Source organism: Sapajus apella, unplaced genomic scaffold (assembly GCF_009761245.1).
Source record: "Sapajus apella isolate SASKATOON/1434 unplaced genomic scaffold, GSC_monkey_1.0 scaffold125, whole genome shotgun sequence".
NCBI lineage: Eukaryota > Metazoa > Chordata > Mammalia > Primates > Cebidae > Sapajus > Sapajus apella.
Window position 1 is genome coordinate 925,045 of NW_022437065.1, and position 21,241 is coordinate 946,285.

The 21,241-nt window shown below is 43.7% G+C and overlaps 1 protein-coding gene across 2 annotated transcripts in view; it reads right to left on the bottom strand.

The window, feature by feature from the left end:
* Window positions 1-17,880, bottom strand: part of SRPX (sushi repeat containing protein X-linked) — a 71,102-nt gene extending 53,222 nt beyond the window's left edge. The window contains exon 1 of one of the 2 annotated variants that reach the window (XM_032261639.1): window positions 17,605-17,821. In XM_032261639.1, coding sequence (XP_032117530.1) covers window positions 17,605-17,695 — 91 coding nt within the window. In that variant the 5' untranslated portion in view covers window positions 17,696-17,821. Of the gene's footprint in view, window positions 1-17,604 lie in introns of both variants that reach the window. The other variant, XM_032261638.1, reaches the window with a different exon arrangement.
* Between the last annotated feature and the right edge of the window lie 3,361 nt (window positions 17,881-21,241).

A 21,241-nucleotide genomic window follows, 5' to 3' on the forward strand; every position in this document is an offset into this window, starting at 1 on the left:
AGAGAAGAGAAGAGAAGAGAAGAGAAGAGAAGAGAAGAGAAGAGAAGGGAAGAGGAGAAGAGAAAGAAAAGATAAAGAAACAAACCTGTCCCTATTCACAGATGATACAACTGTCTATGTAGAAAATCCCAAAGAATCGACAAAATAACACTTGAGGTTAGCAATATTACAAGATACAAAGTCAAACCACAAAAATCAATTGTATTTCTATATACTTCCAATAAACTATTAGAGGGTAAAATTAAGAAAAAAAATTTCCAGTAGCCCCAGAAAAAATGAAATACTTAGAAGTCTAACAAAACATGTATGGGATCTATATACTGAAAACTACAAAATGTTTGTGAAAGAAATCAACTAAGACCTAAATAAATAGAGAGATGTACCTTGTTCTTGGATTAAAAGATTCACATGGTAAAGATATCAGTTCTCCCCCAAACTGATCAGCAGATGTGACATAATTGCTATCAGAATACTAGCAAGATTTTTGCAGATATAAACAAGCTGATTCTAAAATTTATATGAAATTTATAGCCAAAACAATTTTGGAAAAGAAGAATAAATTTAGTGTAATCACACTATCCAAGTTTAAGACATATTACAAAATTACAGTAATCAAGACATCAAGACAGTATTGGTATTAGTGAAGACATAAGCACATAAACCAATGGATCCAAATAAAGCACCCAGAAACAGATCTACACAAAAATTTCCAATTAATTTTTGAAAAGGGTACAAAAGCAATTCAGTAGAGTTTATTGCATGGCAAGTACATCTCAAGTATAAAGTCATTTTTTAAAACTCTGTGTGTTCTTCTTGTGATTTTTATTCCAGAAATTTCAGGAATGTTAAATGCATGAAGGGGGGTCTTTGGGATTCAAAAATGGGGGAAATTATTTGGCACATTGCAGCTGTTCATCCAAGCTTTTTTTCCCCAAATTTAGAAACTAGATGAAAACTATTCTGTTACTTACTTCTCATGTAATCAGTATCCTTATTAAGCACTCAGCATTGAATTTAACATTAGGTCCTGAGAAAAATAATTTATGATAATAGAAAGTAATATATTCCAAACTTCACCATTGCTTACAAATGAATTCAAAGAAAAAAATCAAAGTCAAAGTAAATTTCTTATATATCAATAGTACCAAGGAAGACTAAATGTCCTTTGTTACAGGCTCGAATGATGCAAGTTCCTTGAAATGAAAGAACATCAGAACACTTGAGGGAAGAACAAGTAGGCAGTGGGAGTTTTTTTAGGGAGCCCTAAAAACCAGCCTGGCTTGGAAAAGCATGGTAGGAGACACCCACGTCCACTTGAGCTTACAGTAAATGATCTGCCTCAGATTGCCAGTGGCCAGTGGTTACTTAACAGCCATGGCTAGCAATTTGCGGGTGTCTGTCACACTAAGTCCAGTGAGAGAGACAGAGAAAATGGCTAGTCAGCCCTCTACAAGGAGCAGAAATGCGTGCACGTTGTTTTGTGGGAGGTATAACCATACCTTTCATTTGCACTGTATATTACAAATCACTTCCTAAAAGAGCCAGTGGCTTTGTTCACACTTGGCAGACAAAAGCAGAGGTTAAGTTGCCTGAATTTAATCCAGTTAGCAGGTAGATAATAATACTGAACATCTTTGGTTTAAGTATCTGTTCAAATATTTTGTCTATTTTAAAAATTAGATGGCTTGTTTTCTTGTTATTGAGCTTAGAGAGTTCTCTTTTTTTTTATTGTACTTTGTGTTCTAAGGTACATGTGCAGATCATGCAGGGTTGATGCACAGGTACATACATGGCAAGGTGGTTTGTAGCCTCCATTCCCCAGTCGACTATATTTGGCATTTCTCCCCACATTATCCCTCCCCACCCTCCCTACCCCCCGTTGTCTCTCCCCTAGCCCCCTCCAACTGACCCCAGTGTGTGATGCTCCCCTCCCTGTGTCCATGTGTTCCCTTTCTTCAACACCTGCCTATGAGTGAGAACATGTGGTGTTTGATTTTCTGTTCTTGTGTCAGTTTGCTGAGAATGATGGTTTCCAGATTCATCATATATTTCTTTTTAATCTCTTAGTGAGGTCTTTGGAAGAGAAGTTTTAAATTTGAATAAAGTAAACTTTACCAATTATACCTTTTATAGACCATGCTTTTGGTGTCATATTCAAGAAATCTTTGCCTAACTCAAGTTCACAAAGATTTTCTCCCATGTTGTCATCAAGAAGTTTCATACTTATAGGCTTTATATTTAGGTCTATGATCTATTTTGAGTTAATTTTTGTTTAATAAAGTTTTTGCCTTTGCTAGAAGGGAGAGAGAGAAGTCTGAGATAGTAGGGGAGGGAGGTAGCGCTAGTACCAATAAGCATTGGAAAATGAGCCTTGGATATTCCCAAGGCTGCCAACTTACTCATTTCTATGAACTTTCAATGAATCTGCATATGCCACATCGTGTAGCTAAACCACCTAATATACCTGGCTAGCAACCTGGGGTCCACCATTTAATCAGAATGCATCTACCAAACATCCTGGAAAATTAAACTCCCATCTCAAATATCCCCTCCCAAACCAGCCCTGTAGTGAGTTGCCTGCAAAGCGGCCACCAGCAATTCCTCCAAGCCTGCACTTGCATATAAGAAATAGACTCCATCCACAACCACCACCATCCCAAATATGAGCCTGCCTGTGATTTTCTTTGACTAATAGAATGTAACAGAAATGATGCTGTGACAGTTCTGGAGCTATGCCTTAAGTTCCCGGTAGCTTTGGCTTTTGTCCACTAGGAGGCCAGATGCATGTAATGCCAGCTTCCTGCTGGAGGGTAAGGCAACATGGGGAGACAGAAAAGAGCTAAACCATACAGACTGCAGAGGCAGAGAGAGGGACCAACTATCCCAGCCATTTCAGTCATCCCAGATGAAGTGTCAGACACATGAGTGGAACCATCTTGAATCCTCTAGCCCCAAATGAGTCACCCCAGACACGTGAACCAGAGATGAGCCATCCCCCTGAGTCCTGCTGAAACTGCAGGATCATGAGTAAATACACAGTTGTCACTGATTTAAATCATTATGTTTTGGGGTGGTTTCTTATGCAGCAAAAAATAAGTGAAACAACCTCCAAGTGTCCATCATAGAAATCTTCCTTACAGTTTACTCAGTGACCTAGATAGCTCTATTCAGCAGTAATCAATTCAGCAGTACACAGAACTCTGGATCAGAAACCAAAACCCTGGGTTAAGTTCCAGCTTAGCCATTGTCTGAGTTCCCCCAAAAGCATACTCTAAGACAAAGTAGAAGTAGTCCATTTGGGAAGTCATCCTAGGAAGCATAGTGATGGACTAGAGCAGAGAGACAGAGAAGGGAAGAAAGACAATAACAGTACTGCTCACTGGGCAACTGCTATGAGTCACTGTTGTGGGAAATTGGGGCTCCATCCTACTGGGGACTCTTCCTCCCTCTCTTGCATCCAAACACCACCCTATGTAACTTCTTTCCCCATTGAGGCCACTCTTAAATGTTCATTTTAACTTTATTTCATCCAGAAATAAATGGCAGTAGAATGGCTGGCTGGTGAGAGAATGATCCCTGCCAGACATGAGCTCTCAGAGACAGCCTTGCTTCCGCAGCTGTTTTATCAGAGACAATATTATACAATATTCCATCCGCTTATTCAAACTCTTCTGTGCAGACCCCAAAAGGAGGACTCTAGGCAGAGTCCATGGCCTCCATAATCCCCAGGTACTCTGCCTTTAATTAGCCAAGACAATTAAAACAGCATGTGGCTTGTGAAATATCAATTGTGGCCCTACTTTACAAAGCCAACAAAAATAAAAGAAAAGTTTTATAAATGAAGGCATTATTTTGGTCCAAGGGAAAAATAATATTTATCCAACTTAGTCTCCTTCTATTGTTTAATACTGCAAAGGGCCAAAGTGTGTCACTGCCCATTGCCCAGAGCTGGGAGAGAGGAGGAACAGAAAAAAGATAGGCACCTAAATCTGAGGAGTTCAGCCCAAAGCAGGGGACCTCAATAAATGCCAACTCCTGTTCTCACCAAGGATATTCCCAAAGCTCTGGAGCCTGACTGTCCTCAGTCAACAAAGGCAGACAAAAAGGGGGCTAGCCTTTAAAGTAAAACCAGCAGTACAACAAAAGTAATTTGTGATGTGGCATGTGGTCCTTCAAAGGCTTAACTCTCCTCTGTAGAGATCAAATGGGACACAGAGAAAATCCAAGAAAGGAAAGGAGGATGCAGTAAGACTTTCAGCAGTAGACTCCAGACCAAGACACTGGCTGAGGCCAGATGGCCTCAGAGAGCTATGAGCATGGGAGGGAGACACTGAGCTGGAAAAGAGCCCTCTCTTGCATCAAGTTCACATTTGAGGGTTATCAAATTGCCTCTGTTCCCTGGCAAATGAGATGATTCCACTCCTTTACAATTTGGCTTAGAAAGCAAAAACAAATCAAGAACCCATCCATCCACATCAGCTCTTGAGACTTCATCTCCATTTAAACAAAAACAGAGTAAAGATCTAGGCAAGACTGTTTCAAAGGACTCCCCCATGTTCTGAACACCTGCCCAAGAGAACAGTCTGCAAACTTTTAAAACAGTGTTTTTCAATGTGGGTGCTATGGACATTCTGAGGGGGGCCAGTTCTTTACTGTGCAGGCCTGGCCTTCTCCATCATTATGACAACCCAAAGCACTACCACATATTTCTAAAGTCCCCCTAGGTGATGGCATGGAAATTTAACAAAATCATCTTAAATCCATTCGTGCCCTGTCCACACATACATTTGTGGGTATTTTGTTGCTTTATAATTGAGTGCACAAATCTTGAGTGTATACGGTTCAATACATTCTATGTATGTGCATATCCATGAGACCTCCCAACCCAAATCAAGATACAGAACGCTTCTGGCACCCTTGAAGACCCCTTTGTGGCCCCTCCCAGTGGCTATCCCATAAAGACAACTGTTATTCTCACTTGTAACACTATGGATTAGTATTGCACGTTATTGTTGAACTTTGTATAAACGGAATTGTCATGTGTACTCTTTTGTGTTTGGTTTATTTCACTGAACATTATGTCTACGACATTCATATCTGTTGTTACACGTAGCAATGCATTCTTTTTCACCTTGTTTATTTAAGAATCACAAGCATGGAAAAGTGTCCCGAAGTTTATATTCAACTATTGAGTAGCAACTTCAGAAAAAGAGAATGGAATCAAGCGGAAAATGAAGGGTGGGCCTGCTTTCAACTTTTTATGTCTCTGTTTGAATATTTTCATAATGAACATGTTTTATTTTAAAGACAGGGACTCACTCTATCACCCAGTCTGGGTGCATGATCAAGGCTCACTGCAGCCTCAACCTCCTGGGTTCAAGTGATTCTCCCACCTCAGACCCCAAGTAGCCGAGACTACACGTGAGTGCCACCACACCTGACTAATTTCTTTCTTTTTTTTTTTTTTTCTTTTTTTAGAGAGATAGGGTCTCGCTATCTTGCCCAGGCTGGTCTCAAAACTCCTGGGATCAAGTGATCCTCGCCTAGGCCTCTCAAAGTGCTGCGACTATAGGTATGAACCACCGTGCTCAGTCTATAATTTTTTTTTTGCAAAAAATAATTGGAAATAAAAAAGGTCAGCCTAAAATTTTTAAAAGATTTGTTAAAGTACCTTCATCAGAGGACACTTTCAGCTCATCTGCAATATCAAATGGGCCATTTTATAGATAAGTGTAGCATTCAACCACCAAGCCAAGAAAAGTAAACTATAATATCTATTTTCTACCCCCCCCCCGAAAAAAAATGTATAGAAAAGGGAGTTGTCAGTTTTCTCAACTATTTTCACTGAAAATCAAGGTCTGCATGGCTTTCTCAATCCTCAGTTCTCTCCTCAGCGGCCAACCCGTAGAGGAAGTAGAATAACTTAGTGCTTGCTCTCAACTCACCCTCAAGCCTCACTATCACTGAGAATTTCAAAGTAAGTGACAACGCAGCAGTTATATATCCTCAGAGAGTAAACACCAAAAAGTGTTCACACACAGGCCCATGGCTGTGACACCACTGACCCTGGAAGGCAAAGGAAGAAGGTCTGGAATGAAAGGGAGTAAGCTAAGCTTTGAGAAGGAAGGCAAAGCCTCCTCATGCTGAGAGCCACAGCTTCCCTCCTATCTGAATGTGTCCTGAGACTTCCCATGGAGAAAAGGGTCACTCACTCAAATGAAAGCCACTTGGACTTGGCTGGCCTGAAAAGATGGGTTTGGAATTTGGATGAGGAAATTTAACAGAAGAGAGTATTCTGAAAGGAAGCAATGTGAAGAAGAGAGAGAAACACCCGAAGGGCTGTTCCCCAGATTTCTTTACATTTTAATACACAAAAACTCATTTTAAAAAACATATGTTTGCAATAGCCAAAAGTTGGTGGCTTTCAACTCAAGGAAACTTCATCTAACCAAGACACAATTGCTAAAGAGACAGATGTGCAACAGACGATACACCCAAAGGTTGGGTTTTTTTTCCCACCCCCACCTCCCCAAGCCTGCAGTGGTCACTGCCACCAGTAAATGCTTCAGGGAAATCAATATCATGTTCCCAAATATCTTGTCCTGAAACCAGAAACACAGTGTTCATTGAAATCAACAAAGGTGAAACACTAGGTTAATAAGATGTTTAGAGAAAACCATTTCAAAATGTCCACACCAGTGGTTCTCACGCTTGAGTGTGTATAAGAATCACTTGGAGGATCTGCTAAAACACAGATGGCTAGGCTCACTTCCCACACACCCAGCTTCTGATTCAGTAGCTCTGGGGTGTGGCCTGAGAATGTATATATCTACTAATTTCCCAGGAGATGCTGCTGCCGTTGCTGCTGGTCTGCAGAGCCCACTTAGAGATTCTGTGGTCCTCACTACTCCTCCTCATCCTCTCTCAGAGAGTAACAAGGTACATTGGCATATCAATGACCCTGAGCAGTCCTGCAATAAAGAAACCTATTTAACCCAGCCTTTTGCAACTAAATTACAATGCATCCTGCTGTCCATACACCACTTCTGAATGTCTCTGGGAAGCAGTGCTTCATGAAGGAAGTAGGAGATGGTGGAGGGCTATGGGCTATACTACATAGCAAGATCCTGGCAGGGCAGCACATCTGGAGACTGGTGTCTAGAAATCCAGGAAGCATTAAGGAAGTCTGTCAGCAAGTAGCAAAGGCCAATCCACTTCCAGCCTCAAAATAGGACACTGGATCTTAGCCAGGAATTGGCAAGAACAAAACAGGGACCTAGTTTTTAGAGCATCTAAGATATCAGGAGGTTACCAAGCCTCAAACTTTAAGAATGAGATACCTAGTTATGTTTCAGATAAATTAACTGAATACAAGGCTAGTTATAGCACGCTGGCTTGGACCTCCAAGATGAGTCCCGAGCTGAGCCTCATGGTGGGGAAGAAGTAGCCCCAAACACCCAGGCATCTTGTTAGAAGGTAGGTGCTTATTTCATATCTGTGATGGTGTTCAAGATTCTACATTTCTATAAAGCTCCCAGGTGAGGCTGGTTATTGAACCACACTTCGAGTAAGGCCTTGGATTAGGGGTTTGGCAAATATTTTTAGTAAAGAAAAATATTTCAGCTTTGCAGGCCATATGGACTCTGTCACAACTACTCAACTGCCATTGTATCACCAAGTAGCCATAGACAAATACCCAAGGGAATGAACATGACTGTGTTCCAATGACACTGAAATTTAAATTTTATATCATTTTCATGTGTCACAAACCCTTATTATTCTTTTGATTTTTTCAATCAGTTTAAAATGTTAAAACCATTATTAGCTCAACTAATCATATGAAAACTGGCAGTAAGCCATCGTTGGCCTGCCTGGACTTAGTTTGCAGACCCTCACCCTAGATTACTGGTCCCTACCCTAGATCTACCAAATCAAAATGCACAGAGGTAGGGCCAGGGAAACCATAGTTCATCAAACTCCCCATGTGATCCTAATTCAGCCTGTACAAATACCACTGTTGGCCATGCACAGTGGCTCACACCTTTGGGAGGTTGAGGTGGGCAGATCACTTGAGGTCAGGAGTTTGAGATCAGCCTGGCCAACACGGTGAATCCCCATCTCTACTAAAGAACATGAAAATTAGCTGGGTGTGGTGGTACACACCTGTAATCCCAGCTACTTGGGAGGCAGAGGCAGGAGAATTGCTTGAACCTGGGAGGCAGAGGTTGCATTGAGCCGAGATCATGCCACCACACTCCAGCCTGGGTGACAGAGCAAGACTCCATCTCAAAAGAAAAAGAAAAGAAAAGAAAAATACCATTGCTGGGTTGGAAACTACTTACCCACCCAACTCCCTGAAAAGGTGAGAGGCCCCCTTTAAGATCTGTTAACAGTTCAGTCTTCCTGATGTCCCCAATTCATGGAGCTTGGGGGGCTTAATGTGAAGGGCTGGGTGTGTTTTCCTGACTAATCCACTTAATGCGAGGGGCTGGGTGTGTTTTCTTGACTAACTCACTGGTCTCACTCTCACCCATCTCCCAAGGTGCTGCCTCCCCACTAATCTCAGTGGCATTGATTTCTGGCATGAAGATAAGAAGTCCCTGTGTCTTTAAGAGCTGATCAGTTCCAGAAATTCTCAGCCCCAGGAGTCTCGCCAGAGAGGCAGGATCAGCCCTGATCACACTAGCCTGGTTTTCTTGACAGCTGAAGTTATTCATAAGGTATTCATACATCTTAGCTGCAGGGAAAAGCCATGCAAGGCCCCTGTTACCAATCAGTCTGAAGATGTGCTTTGCTGCTGCCTGGCTAAGCCAGGCAGGGCTGTATTCCTGGAAGAAAGACTTAAAAGGAGATGAAGTCAAGTGGGTTTGCATTTGTTTTTGAGTTAGGGAAGGGAGGAAAAACCTACAGGCTGTACATGCTTATCTCAGGAATGTCAGGGACTTAGGAAAGCAAGGCCAGAGGGTCCAGTGGTGAAGGATGAGCCAACAGGAAAAGGGAGAGGAGGGGAAGTGAGCCACTGTGTAGCAGTTATAAACAGGCAAGCCACCCTGTCTCAGTCAAGGGCTGAACTCATTCATCAGACCAGCACTTCCCAATTTTCATCATGTAGAAGAATCATTGGAGGCATCTTGTTAAAATTAAAATGCCAACTCAGTATGTCTTGGGTTTGGGCCTGAGCTTCTGCATGCAAGCACAACTTTTTGTTTTGTTCTTTTAAAAGGACTCTGTAAAACAGAGTCACAAGCTGTAAAAGAATATGGGGTCCACAGCTTGTCCCACTTGGAGCTGAGCTACTAACATCCAGTACTACATAGATATAGTTCAGGATGTTTCCTGCACTACAGCACCCACCATCACACCCTTAAAAAGAGAAAATGGGGTCTCAAATCCAGCCTGCCCTCCACTCTCCAAGTTTTGAATCCTTAGGCTCAAGGACTCAAGTTCTTCAGTCTTGGGCCTGCTTCTGTCCTTTTCTTAGCCCAATGTCTGTCTCCTGACCAAGCCCTGTGCCCACAGATCTACATGTGCCCAAATGGGTGCATCTTTTTCTAATTCACCCAAAGGTGCTTTATGCACTGGCGGTGGCCTTACAGCCAGCACTGCGAGGTGGCCAGGCACCATTGGCTGACTCTGGCCAGTATCCTGCCACAGTTGAACCTTAAAAGCACTATGCTAAGTGAAAGAAGCCAGACACAAAGGGATAAATACTGTGTAATTCCATTTTTATGGAAGGTCAAGTGTAGGCAAATCCATAGAGGCAGAAAATAGATTAGTGCTTGCCTAGGGATGGGGGATTGGGAAATGGCTAAGGGGTCTGGAGTTTATTTTGGAGGCAATGAAAACATTCTAAAATTGGTTGTGGTGATGAACACACAACTCTGTGAATATGCTAAGACCATTGAATTGTACAGTTTAAATGAACGATGTATGGTACATGATTTATATCTCAATAAAATGGTTATGAATGTAATCACAAATCAGTTGAGGGTCTCAAAGCAAGTGGTATAGAGATGAAGCATTTAGGACTCTGACAACCTCAAAAGATGACAAGGACCAACACTGGGGCAGCAACTTCTCAGAACTCTTGAAAAACATCCAAACAGCTCTAGATATGAGATGCGGAGAATACAGCCAAGTGTCAATGTAAAGAATAGCCCTGAGATACACCCCAGACAGGGGCTCAGTGAACAATGCTGTATTAGTCCATTTTCGCACTGCTATAAAGAAATACTTGAGACTGGGTAATTTATAAAGAAAAGAGGTTTAATTGGATCATGGTTCTGCATGTTATACAGGAAGCACAGCAGCTTCCACCTCTGAGGAGGCCTCAGGAAACTTACAATCAAGGCAGAAGGTGAAGGAGAAGCAGGCATGTCTTACATGGACAGAGCAGGAGCAAGAGAGGAAGAAGGAGGTGCTCCATACTTTCAAAACAACCAGATCTTGTGATAACTTACTATTGCAAAGATAACACCAAAGGGGATGGTATTAAACCATTCATGAGAAATCTTCCCCCATAATCCAATGGGGGGCAGATTTCTCATGAATGGTTTAATACCATCATGTGGCCAGGCCACACCTCCAGCATTGAAGACTACATTTCAACATGAGATTTGGGTGGGGACACAGATGCAAACCATATCAAATGCTCAGTGCCATTCATTCTTGCCTGCCTATCTCTGGTGCCCCACAGGATGCCTGACACATAGGAACCACTCAAAAATTGAATTCAATGCATGCCTATGAAGTGAAAGGAATTCTATAGCCACTAGACTGAGCTCTACTCCCAACTCTGCTTTTAACTCTCTGTGTGACCCTAGACAAATCCCTTCATCTTGCTGAGCCTCAGAGGCTCCTCCCAAAAATGCAGGGCAAGTTACCATCTCAGGCATCCTCCCAGTCTGAGGTTCCATGGGTCCATGAATTAGGCAGCCCATGCAAGAGTGCCTGGGTATGGACCAGAGAAATTCCTGCAGAAATCTCAATAAAGCCCAAAACACCTACCCAGAGCCTCAAAACTGGCCAGAGGCATGATCCCCAGCAAATGTCACTCCACAGACCCACTGAGAGCCTCCCAGAAGTCAGGCTCCCTGCTAGACCATGAGAATACAAAAATGAACAAGACCTCACAACCTGTTCACGTGGTTGGGTGCATCAGATCCATGAATAGGTAATGGTGCGACACAATGATCTTACCCCCTTGGAAAGCTAAATTAAAATCTAAATGAAAACAGAATTTCAGTGTTGGGGATTGAAAGGAATTGGAGCCTTGATCTGACTAATACTGAGTCAGTAGCACCATGTCTGTCAGAGTTCCTATAAGGAATGGCCATTCTGTGGGCAGAATCTCAGAAGGTGGAGGATGTAGCCACACCACCACTTCCTCACCACTCCACAATGGTCCTGCCAAACCTTGGCTTCTCACCCTGTGGCCCTAATTTAACCAACGTTTTTGAACAATCTTGGATGGCTGAGATTGGCAGGGTCATTCAGCTCAGTCACCCACACAATAAGTGGCAGGCCAGGGTCATCCATTAGCAGATCATGGGGTATAATCAGCATTGAGGAGATGCTCGTTAAGTACAACTGGATGTACATTGCAAACCGCCAGTGATAGCAGAGGAAATTAGCTGCTAGTACATGTGGCCCATCATACCACAGGTCACTGTAGAGTGAGACAGAAGAAATATTGCATTGATATTTCAAGGCCAAGGCAGAAAGTCTGTCCCCAGATTCTATGTTTGGATCTATTACTCACAAGAAAGTTTGAAAACCAATATGCTTAATTTACAACCCCAAACCTCTGGGATAATCCAAGCCATTATGTCCAAACCCATTTATCTTCTCCCGGGAGAACAATGCATAAAGAGGCATCCAGTGTGAGCTAAGGATTACGGGTGAGTGAATCACTCAGCTCGGGAATTAGTACTACAGAGGTTTCTGAAGTCAGAATGTGCCAGACACTGTAAGATCCAGGTGCTACCAATTATCATCTGGAAAACTTAGGAGCTTAGCAATGCTACCAAGGACTTTTCTCTTGCACAAGATTTTCTTCTAAATCTTTATCTGCAAATCCTGCCCCCAGAACTCCCTTGAGTTTCTAAGTCTCTTAGAATAGTGTCTTAGGGTGATTTCACATCCAAGAGCCTTTGCAATTAACTATACCCTGGTTCGTTGCCTGTCCAAATGGACAAATTTCCTTTGACATTTAGCTATCTTGCAATCCGTTTTCTCAGGGAAATGTCATCTTGGAAATTCTGGTTAAATCCTAAAGGACAGATTGAAATAGAATGCTTTGATTCCCTGTCACAATTACTTCAATCAATTAATCCACAAATACTGACTAAAGATCATCCCCCAAGTCACACTGTACTAAGTGGGGCAGGGGGGTACAGCAAGTTACCAGCCCAGGCCTGAAGGCACTTACAGTTTACGATTACATCTGTTTAGCTTGGTGCTCCTTTTTAAGTGAGAAGAACTGGAAACTATACACCTGGCTATAACTGGAAAGGCCACCTGCTCACTGGTTCAGTCAAAGCTTACCTACTCTGGTAATTTCATCTTACTCTGTACATTGATTTTTCTGCCCATTAAGTGTACATTTTCTCACAGATTTCATGAAAATGCTCTAGTAACTAGTGGTTTTGAATCGGGATAGAGCTGTCTCCCCAGAAAAAGGACACTAACACAGATTTTTGTCTGCAATTTCAAAACATTCTCAGAGAAGTCCACACATCCTCTACTTTCACCTTTCTTGGGCTTTTGGTGCCACCATCTCCACATCAACAAGTCTCAGCATCATTCTTCACTAACCGACCCCAGTGTTCCCACATAGCTCCTCTCTGTGTTCCCTGGGTCTATCAATCCACTTGTATTATAACACCTGAAATAACTATGTCTTTATTTCCCCATAAGACAGAAAGCTACAAGAGAGAAGGAATTACATACCTTCTTCATTGTGATCTCCCAAGCACATAAATACTTCATCATTCAGTGTTAACTTTAAAAATAAGTCTCTGGGCAGACCCCAGGTTTTATTTAAAAAGGTAGAAACTGATTCTATTTCAGAACTAAACCCAAATTTCTCAGACAAAGATTCAGGCTTAAAAGACCACCCTCCAAACACAAATGGCCCATAAAAGTTAACAGTTAAGACATCAAACAGGCAAGAACTGAGGGGCTGGTTTGAGAAACTCCCTATGAATTGGAACTTGGGGGAGGTTATTATTCACACTGCTATTTTGGAAGCGAATCTTTAACCTGGCCATCAATCATAACTTGCCTGTAACAAATTTCATACTATGCTATAGCCTGGCAAAACTAAACCTTCTTCTGTTCAAATTCTCTCTTCACTTTCAATTACCAATTTCAGTTGTGTTCTCTGAAAGGGGAATTGATGTAGCACACATATTTGCGTTTACTAAGGAAACCATTCAACCACTTTGGAAAGGCACAGAACAAGGTGGCCAACAAAAATAATAAATGCAAACTCCAGCTTGTGGCTGCAGTTAGTCTCTCATCTTACAGCCCCCAACAGAGAAGGTTATTGCTTAAACAGAGAGTGTTCGTAGATTTAAAAGGAACCTCTGTAGCCAGTAAGCCATCATTTCTATGTACGTAGATTCATGGTGGCACAAAGCCCTGTGTACCTGTGCACATGTTTCCCACAGCTCCTTTTGTATCCAATGGCCCATCACTGGAGTTACAGTCACTGTTAATTTATTAAGCACAAATATCCATTTGGCACAAAGTGCTCTCCTAGGCACTGTGGGAAATACAAATAAGGGTGAGACATAGCACAGCCCCTCCTTTCAAGGGCTCAGAATCTACAAGGAGAAGAAGTGCACATAAATTATGATAATGTACAGCATTATCATGTATGTAATATATGTGATAAATATATAAGAGACATGAGTGGGTCAGCCCATGAGTGTTAAAAGGAAGTCAGATGGTTTCCGATTGGAGCGATCAAGGAAAGGTCTCATCAAAGTGGGGGTGTTGCTGGATGATGGGCAGAATTTAGATAAATAGCCAGGGGGAAGGATTCCAGATGTAGAAAGTAGCATCTGCCAAGAAGGAAAATGTGACTCAAGTTCTTTAAGGACAGGATTTTAGGAAACCATGGCAAAAAGACTGGAAAATTAGGCTAGAAGCAAACTGTGTAGCCCCCCTAAAAACAACTGAGAACTTTCTACTTGAGAGATAACAGGGAGCTGCTACTCTAAGGTTTTGAGTAGGGGAGTGATGTGATAAAAAACAATACTAAAGTCAATGGACTTAAAATACCATTATCTACACTGAGAAAGTAAAATGAGCTAGAATTAGAGAGACCAAAAGTGAGAATGTTATAGTAATAATCTAAAAGAGAAAAGCAGAACTTTGGTTATGGTACAAAGACTGATGAGGTGGGAAGATCTGAAGAGGCTTCTTTAACAATGGTTTCTGGTGTCTCATTCAGCTCCCAAATGTGTGAAATGAGTTTAATAACTAACAAACAGCATTGTACTGCGCTGAAAGTGTTATCAATGAAGAAAATGCCAGAGGAAAATGACCTCTTCTCCCCAGCATATTTCCTTTTCATTGCAGAGTACTTTTGTCAACTGATTACATGTTTTAAATCTAAATAGAAATTCCTAGCCTGCTCCTGATGAGACCTTAATTATATAACCTGAGCCAGGTGCTCGATTACTAGTACTTATCTCCAAATGTGGTATTTCAGAAGACTGCTTCAGCTGATGTAGTCTGGTTTGGCTTTTAGCAAATCTCACTTGGTTTTCCTGACTAGTAAAACCACACTACTTTACCGGTTTTCTCCAGATGTAAGAAGATTCACGAAGCCTTTCCTAGAGGCCATGGTGCTCACTCTCCATCTTCAGCCTTGTTTGCAGAAGGAGGCAGACTGAACCTCCAAAATCTCACATGTAAATGCAGCTTTAAGAATTATTTTAAGAACAGAAAAGAACAGAATCAAAATTCTCATCTGTTATAAGCATACAAACACAGTCAAACACAAACAACTTTTCTACAAATTTTCCATACGCTTCATGTGAGTTTTTATAGACACTGTATCTTTACTAGGCTGCAAAAACTAGATCACAAAGCCAGAAAAGCTGCATTAAATTCTAAGATGGAAGAACTCCAGAGATGTTCTAGGAGTGGGAATGAGACTGATTTACTCTCTCTGACAGATTTGCTATTCACGTGCGGATGGTTACATAATCGACTTGCTGATGGGGCCCTAGATCTCCATCTTCTTTCAGATGTTCCAGATTCAAGGCCTTTACCTTCTATCTTACTGGAGATGTGATGTCCACTTGCTAAGAGAGTGTCTCGGAAATTATCTTTAAAATTTATCACCCAGCACTTAGGGCGAACTCAGCCGATGTGATTTGCTTTTGGACCCCAGAACCTAGAGAGTTTCCCTTCCCCAGCCTCCAAAGCCTCTGGCTTGGACTGAAATCCCCACCTCTGGATTTCACAACCTCAGGGGAGCACACTTCCCAAGAGACCCCATTAAGCTGTGCCAAAATAGGCTCAAGAGGAGGGTTTATCAAGCAGTTCCAATCAGCTTCAGCTCATTTGTGGTCTGAGCAGAGACAGAGGGCAGGTTAGGAGTCAGTGGAGGTGGTGACAATCAGGAACATGGTGGCTCCAAGTTGAGAGCAGCCTGCAGGCTGGCAGAGGGAACCAGGAAAACCGGGACAGGTCCCAAAAGACGAATAGTAGTGAATACCCAAACTGGCAAACTCGTGATTCTGTGGCTGGGCCCTGGTAGCAAACTATATAAAAGTGGAAGATGAGGGGAGGGCAGGGAAGTAGGAGGGTCCCCCTGCTTGAGAAAGCTCAACTAGAAGTTGAGGTTCCCAGGAAGCTCAAAGGCACCTCCCAATTCAGTGCAGAAAAGCTATCTCTAGCTTCTCACCTTTTTTCCCTGCTCCCAGAAAGCTGCTTCTGGGGCACTTAATGACTTCCTCTTTCCCTCTAGATTCATTTTTACCTGATTCCTGCTAAAGGGTGTGGGGGAGGAGGTATTAACACATGGGAATGACTGTTGCCTGGCAGTAAGGATGAAGTTTCCTTTCCACTTTACCCTGAATCAGCTCCTACAAAGCACCCGCAAACTTAAAAGTCAGCTCAAAACACAAATGTTCCTGTTTATTAATTTACAAATTTATTTTATTCATTCATTCATTTAGGTGTGTGCAGATAATTTCCCGCAGCCATCCCTACATTTCCCAAGCACACTGGTAGAAAGATGGGCATCCCCTATCCTTCTACCAGAACTCAGTAGGTTCATTTCTCATACCCCAGATTTAAACTGCCCACAGTGTTGAACGCAAAGCCAAATATTCCCAAGCCCTATAGCACACGTCACCCACTTTCCCATTAACACTAAATTAAAACGCATCCATGGATTTCCTCTCCATTCCGAGGCAAGAAGAGTGCATGGCACATTGCCCTACTCCCCTGAAGCTCTTCGCTAACCTAAGACTCCAAGGTGAGGAAGTTAGCTGGAGCTTTTTTTTTTTTTTTGAGACGGAGTTTCCCTCTTCTTACCGCGGCTGGAGTGCAATAGCGCGATCTAGGCTCACCGCAACCTCCGCCTCCTAGGTTCAAGCAGTTCTTCTGCCTCAGCCTCCTGAGTAGCTGGGACTACAGGCGTGCGCCACCATGCCCAGCTAATTTTTGTATTTTTAGTAGAGACGGGGTTTCACCATGTTGACCAGGATGGTCTCGATCTCTTGACCTCGTGATCCAGCCGCCTCGGCGTCCCAAAATGCTGGGATTATAGGCGTAAGCCACCGCGCCCGGCCAGCTGGAGCATTTTAAAGTGCATCTCCAAAGATAATTTTGCTCACACCATGAGAGCCCCCAAGAAACACCAGGGCCCCCTTAGATGCCAGAGACCACGCCCTCCAGCAATAAGCTGCACCTTCTGCCCAGCAGAGCCTTGCGCGAGTATCCCTCTTTCCCTGGGGCTAATCAAGTGCATGCCACATGTCACCACTCTCAGCTGGCAACTCTTCCTCAGAGGCGCAGACTTTCTCGGAATCCCCAGCAGGGGGGTGAGTAGGAGATTCAGGAAAGGCCCAGCCCGTGCCTTCCACAAAAGTCGCTTTAGCGTGGCTCGTGCCCTGCGGCCTCGGGGGGTAGCCTGGGACGTCTAGTGGGAGGGTATAGAGGCTCCTTCCACGACAAGCTGCCAGCCTCCCAGTCCCTGGTCGTGAGCAACCAAATGAGAGGCAAAGTTCTGGGTGTGAGAAAGTAGCAAACTAGTCTGCGGCCAAACTTTCTCTCTGTAGCCTCCTACACCGAAAAGAGTTTGATTGGAACTCTGCAAGCCCGGACGCAGAAGGTGCTCGGGCTCCAGTCGCCGCGAGGGCGCCCAGCGCCTGGAGATGGGACAGTCGGTTCTCCCCGGCGCGTGCCCAGACGCCATCCCCGCGCCGCATCACCCCCACCCTCAGGCTGCGAAAGACGAGTTCTGCGCAAACAAAGGGCGCCCCCGGCACCTCCCTCTATCCCGAACGAAGGGTCCCAGTGGCGACTCCGCGGTTCTTTGGTGCCCAGTTGAGGAGGCAGCCACGCCTCCAATCCTACCTGGGAAGCTGCGGCTGGGCGGAACGCGCAGCAGCAGCAGCAGCAGAGGTGGCAGCAGCAGCAGCGCGGGCTGGTGTGCGGGGCTCCCCATAGCGAGTGGGTGAGCAGCTCGCCACGGCAGCGCAGTGCGCTTCCAAGGGGCGGGAGGAGACCAAAGAGACCAGGGACTGCGTGTTAGCGGGCGGGCGAAGGCCGGGCTAGAAAACTCCTCCTTTCGCCTCTTTCCCTCCCTCCTTCCCGCCTGGGGCCTGCCCTCCTTTCTCCGCCCCCCTGGAAAACTGCGCGGTTCGGGGCTCTGACCCACCCATCTCCTCCTTTTGTGCCAGCGCTTTTTCTGGCCAGAGAGCGCTGGAGACATGCCCCAGCAGAGCGAAATATCCAGGAGTATCTTTCTTTGCTCCAATTTGAGCGCCCCCTCACCCAGAATACACACAGACGGGTGGCTCAACCGCCTCGAACATCCCAAACGTCTAGAAGTGTACCATCTGTGCAGAAAGCTGCGTGAGTCACGCGGAAACAGAAGGGGCAACCGAGGGAATTCAGAGTGGCCCACTGCAGCCGGTTACTACGGCCACATTCTCTGGTTTGAAGTTCGCTATTACCGTGTACACTTTCTCCAAGAAGAAACCAACGCTTAGAAACTTGCCCAGGTTCACCCTCATTACTGGCATAGCAGGGACTGGAACTTAGGTGTGTAGTTCTGCCGACGTCAAAGTCCATACTACAGTTTTGTTGTTGTTGTTGTTGTTGTTGTTAGTTTGTTTCTCTTTTGCAAGGGAATAAATCAAGGACTGAACTGATGTGTGCCTGCTGTGCTGCGGTTTAGGATGGGCCTTGAGGTTCTCCTTCCAGGATCAGCTGATGGGAGAGCACAAGGCACAGAAAGTTCTGTCTCACCCACAGCCTTGGGGATCCAGCTGTAGGTTCCTGCAGCTAGATCTCCTCATTTCCTAGGTTGTTCTCAACCACCCCAAAGACACCATGACCAGACTGGAGCCTCCACCCTGTGGCTTGGCATTGCTGGATCCTAGCATCAGGATAGGGTTTCTAGGCTGCCCTCAGGACAGGTCTGGTTTCTTTGAGGCATTTGAGAAAGCCTGTCATGGTTTTGTTTGTTTGTTTGTTGTTTTGGCTGTTTTTGTCCTTGTTCAATCAGTGAGGCAGTAGGTTGCCCCTTTGCTGTCTGAGGAAGATCTTAGCTAAGGCAAATTTTAGTGGTGTTGCTGCATTAGGTTGTGCAGATTGGGCACCGTACAAAGGAATCCGGAGGAAGGGGCAAGTGGGAGGGAAAATCCAGACACCTCTGGGTTCAGGGAGCTTTGTATCTTGGCAGGGGCCACATCCACTGTGGAAGGACACCTTTCTCTCTGCCACAATAGTCTTGTCTGATAGCTAGGCTACGAGCCCTGGGAGCACTCACCAAGAAGTTTTGAATTTGCTTATCCAGAAGGAGTGCTGTTTCCCAATTCTCACAAAAGCCCCAAACTTGAACTTCCATCTTACCCTCCCTAGCAATTGGGGGGACTTTTCTCCATCTCCTGTGGGTTTCTCCATTGCTGCTACCTCTTCAGGGGACCAACAACCCTTAAATAACTCCCCAGTCACAGGAAAATGGGGAGATCAGGCTCTTCTGTGGCCGCCATCAGACCAGACTCTCCAAGGAGTTATTCTCAACTTTGTATACGTGGGTCACCTGGGGAGCTTCATGAAAATACCACATCCAGGCTCTGCCTCACACTAATGAAATCAGAATCTTTAGGGATGTAACCTGGAGTTTGACCAGATGCATATTTTTGTTTCTCCCCAGCCCCCTAAGCTCCGTGGTATAAGTTTTAGTATAGGATAAAAATTCTAAACCAGAGTTTCTCATCTTGGGCAGTATTGATATTTGGGACTAGATCATTCTTTCTTGGGGAGGAGGGCTGCTTTGCACATTGAGAGAGGCATTGATGGCCTCTATGCAACAGATATCAGTAGCAATTCCCCATTCCCCAGTTGTGACAACCAAAAAATGTCTACAGACATTGACAAATGTCCCCCAGGGGAAAAATGCCCCCAGTAGAGAACTACTTTTTTAGGTTCATAAACAAGAATTAATGTGCACCCCAAATTCCAGGTCCAGGTTAACCTGGCCAGCAGCCTTCTTTTCCTATGTCACCTCTGAAGCAACGTGTCTTAACCATGACCAGTATACATTCTATTACTGTGCTGAGGAAATTCTAGCTCTCTCCTATCCACTGATTCTGTCTGAATTACAAGAAACACTACACTTACTGTTGAGTTGCTCTTTGGCCTTTGAATGTCCTCACCACAAAGAAATGAATCAGAAATGGATGAGGTGATGATCACACTAAATACTGACTTGAGACCAGGTGCAGTGGCTCATGCCTGTAATCCCAGCACTTTGGGAGGCTAAGGCAGGTAGATCACTTCAGGTCAGGAGTTTGAGACCAGCCTGACCAATATGGTGAAACCCCATCTCTACTAAAAAGACAAAAATTAGTTACGAGTGGTGGCGCACACCTGTAGTCCCAGCTACTCAGGAGGCTGAGGCAGGAGAATCGCTTGAACGTGGAAGGCGGAGGTTGCAGTGAGCCAAGATGGTGCCACTGCACTCCAGCCTGGATAACAGAGCTAGACTCCTTCTCAAAGAAAGAATACAAAAACTGCCTTTTTTTTTCTTTCTTTTTTATTTTATAGGATCTTACTCTGAATTTGAATTTGTTTTTATTGCAGCCTTGGACATTTGTGTTCAAGTGATTCTCCTGCCTCAGATTCGTGAGTAGCTAGGACTACAGGCATGTGCCACCATGGCCAGCTAATTTTTTTTTTGTAGCAATGGGGTTTCATAAATATGTACATTTACAATGTGTCCATTAAAAATAAAAATAAACAAAAGTAAAAGGCATGAAGAAACATCTCAATATAATGTTTATAGAGCAAATTAACATTTGCTGTTTTCATTGTGCAAGGATATCTTGAAAGATAGATCCAAGCTCAGTTGCCTCCTGTATTAATAAATCGAAATAACTCTTTCATTTTTACCTAACAAAGATAAACAGGAGAGAACAAGGTGGTATTATTACCTAGTGGGAATACTAAAAGGAATGCCATTGTTTTGAAAATGTACAAGGTATATAAATCACGTAGATTAGAGTAACAGGGCACACAATTAGATGTAATATTGGGAAACCATTATTTTTCCTTGACAAGCTTGAAGTGTTCAATATAAACCCTGGGGAGAACTAATATGAACAAGAAAAACTAAAATAAGAGTCTGGAGTAAGAAAAAACAGTTAGTCTTTTGCTCTCTTGACTACAGTATAGAGAAAATTCCAATGGGACTTTTCTTTTTCTTATTAATTTCATTCCAGGTTTCTCTCTAGTAGAAGAGATGAGGGTAGAGGGAAGCTGGAGGGAGGGGTTGTCAATTTACCCCACAATATCTTGGAAGACACTCAGGCAGTTAAACAGATTCGTAATCTGTCAAATAACTTATGGGTTAATGAGTTGATGAAAACAAAGAGTAGTCACTAAGGGAGTGCCACAGAGCTATGACACCATTCTTATCCCGCTTGATATTACTATTTATGAACTAGAAAAAGATTTTTTGGCATAGATATGAAGATAGGACGGC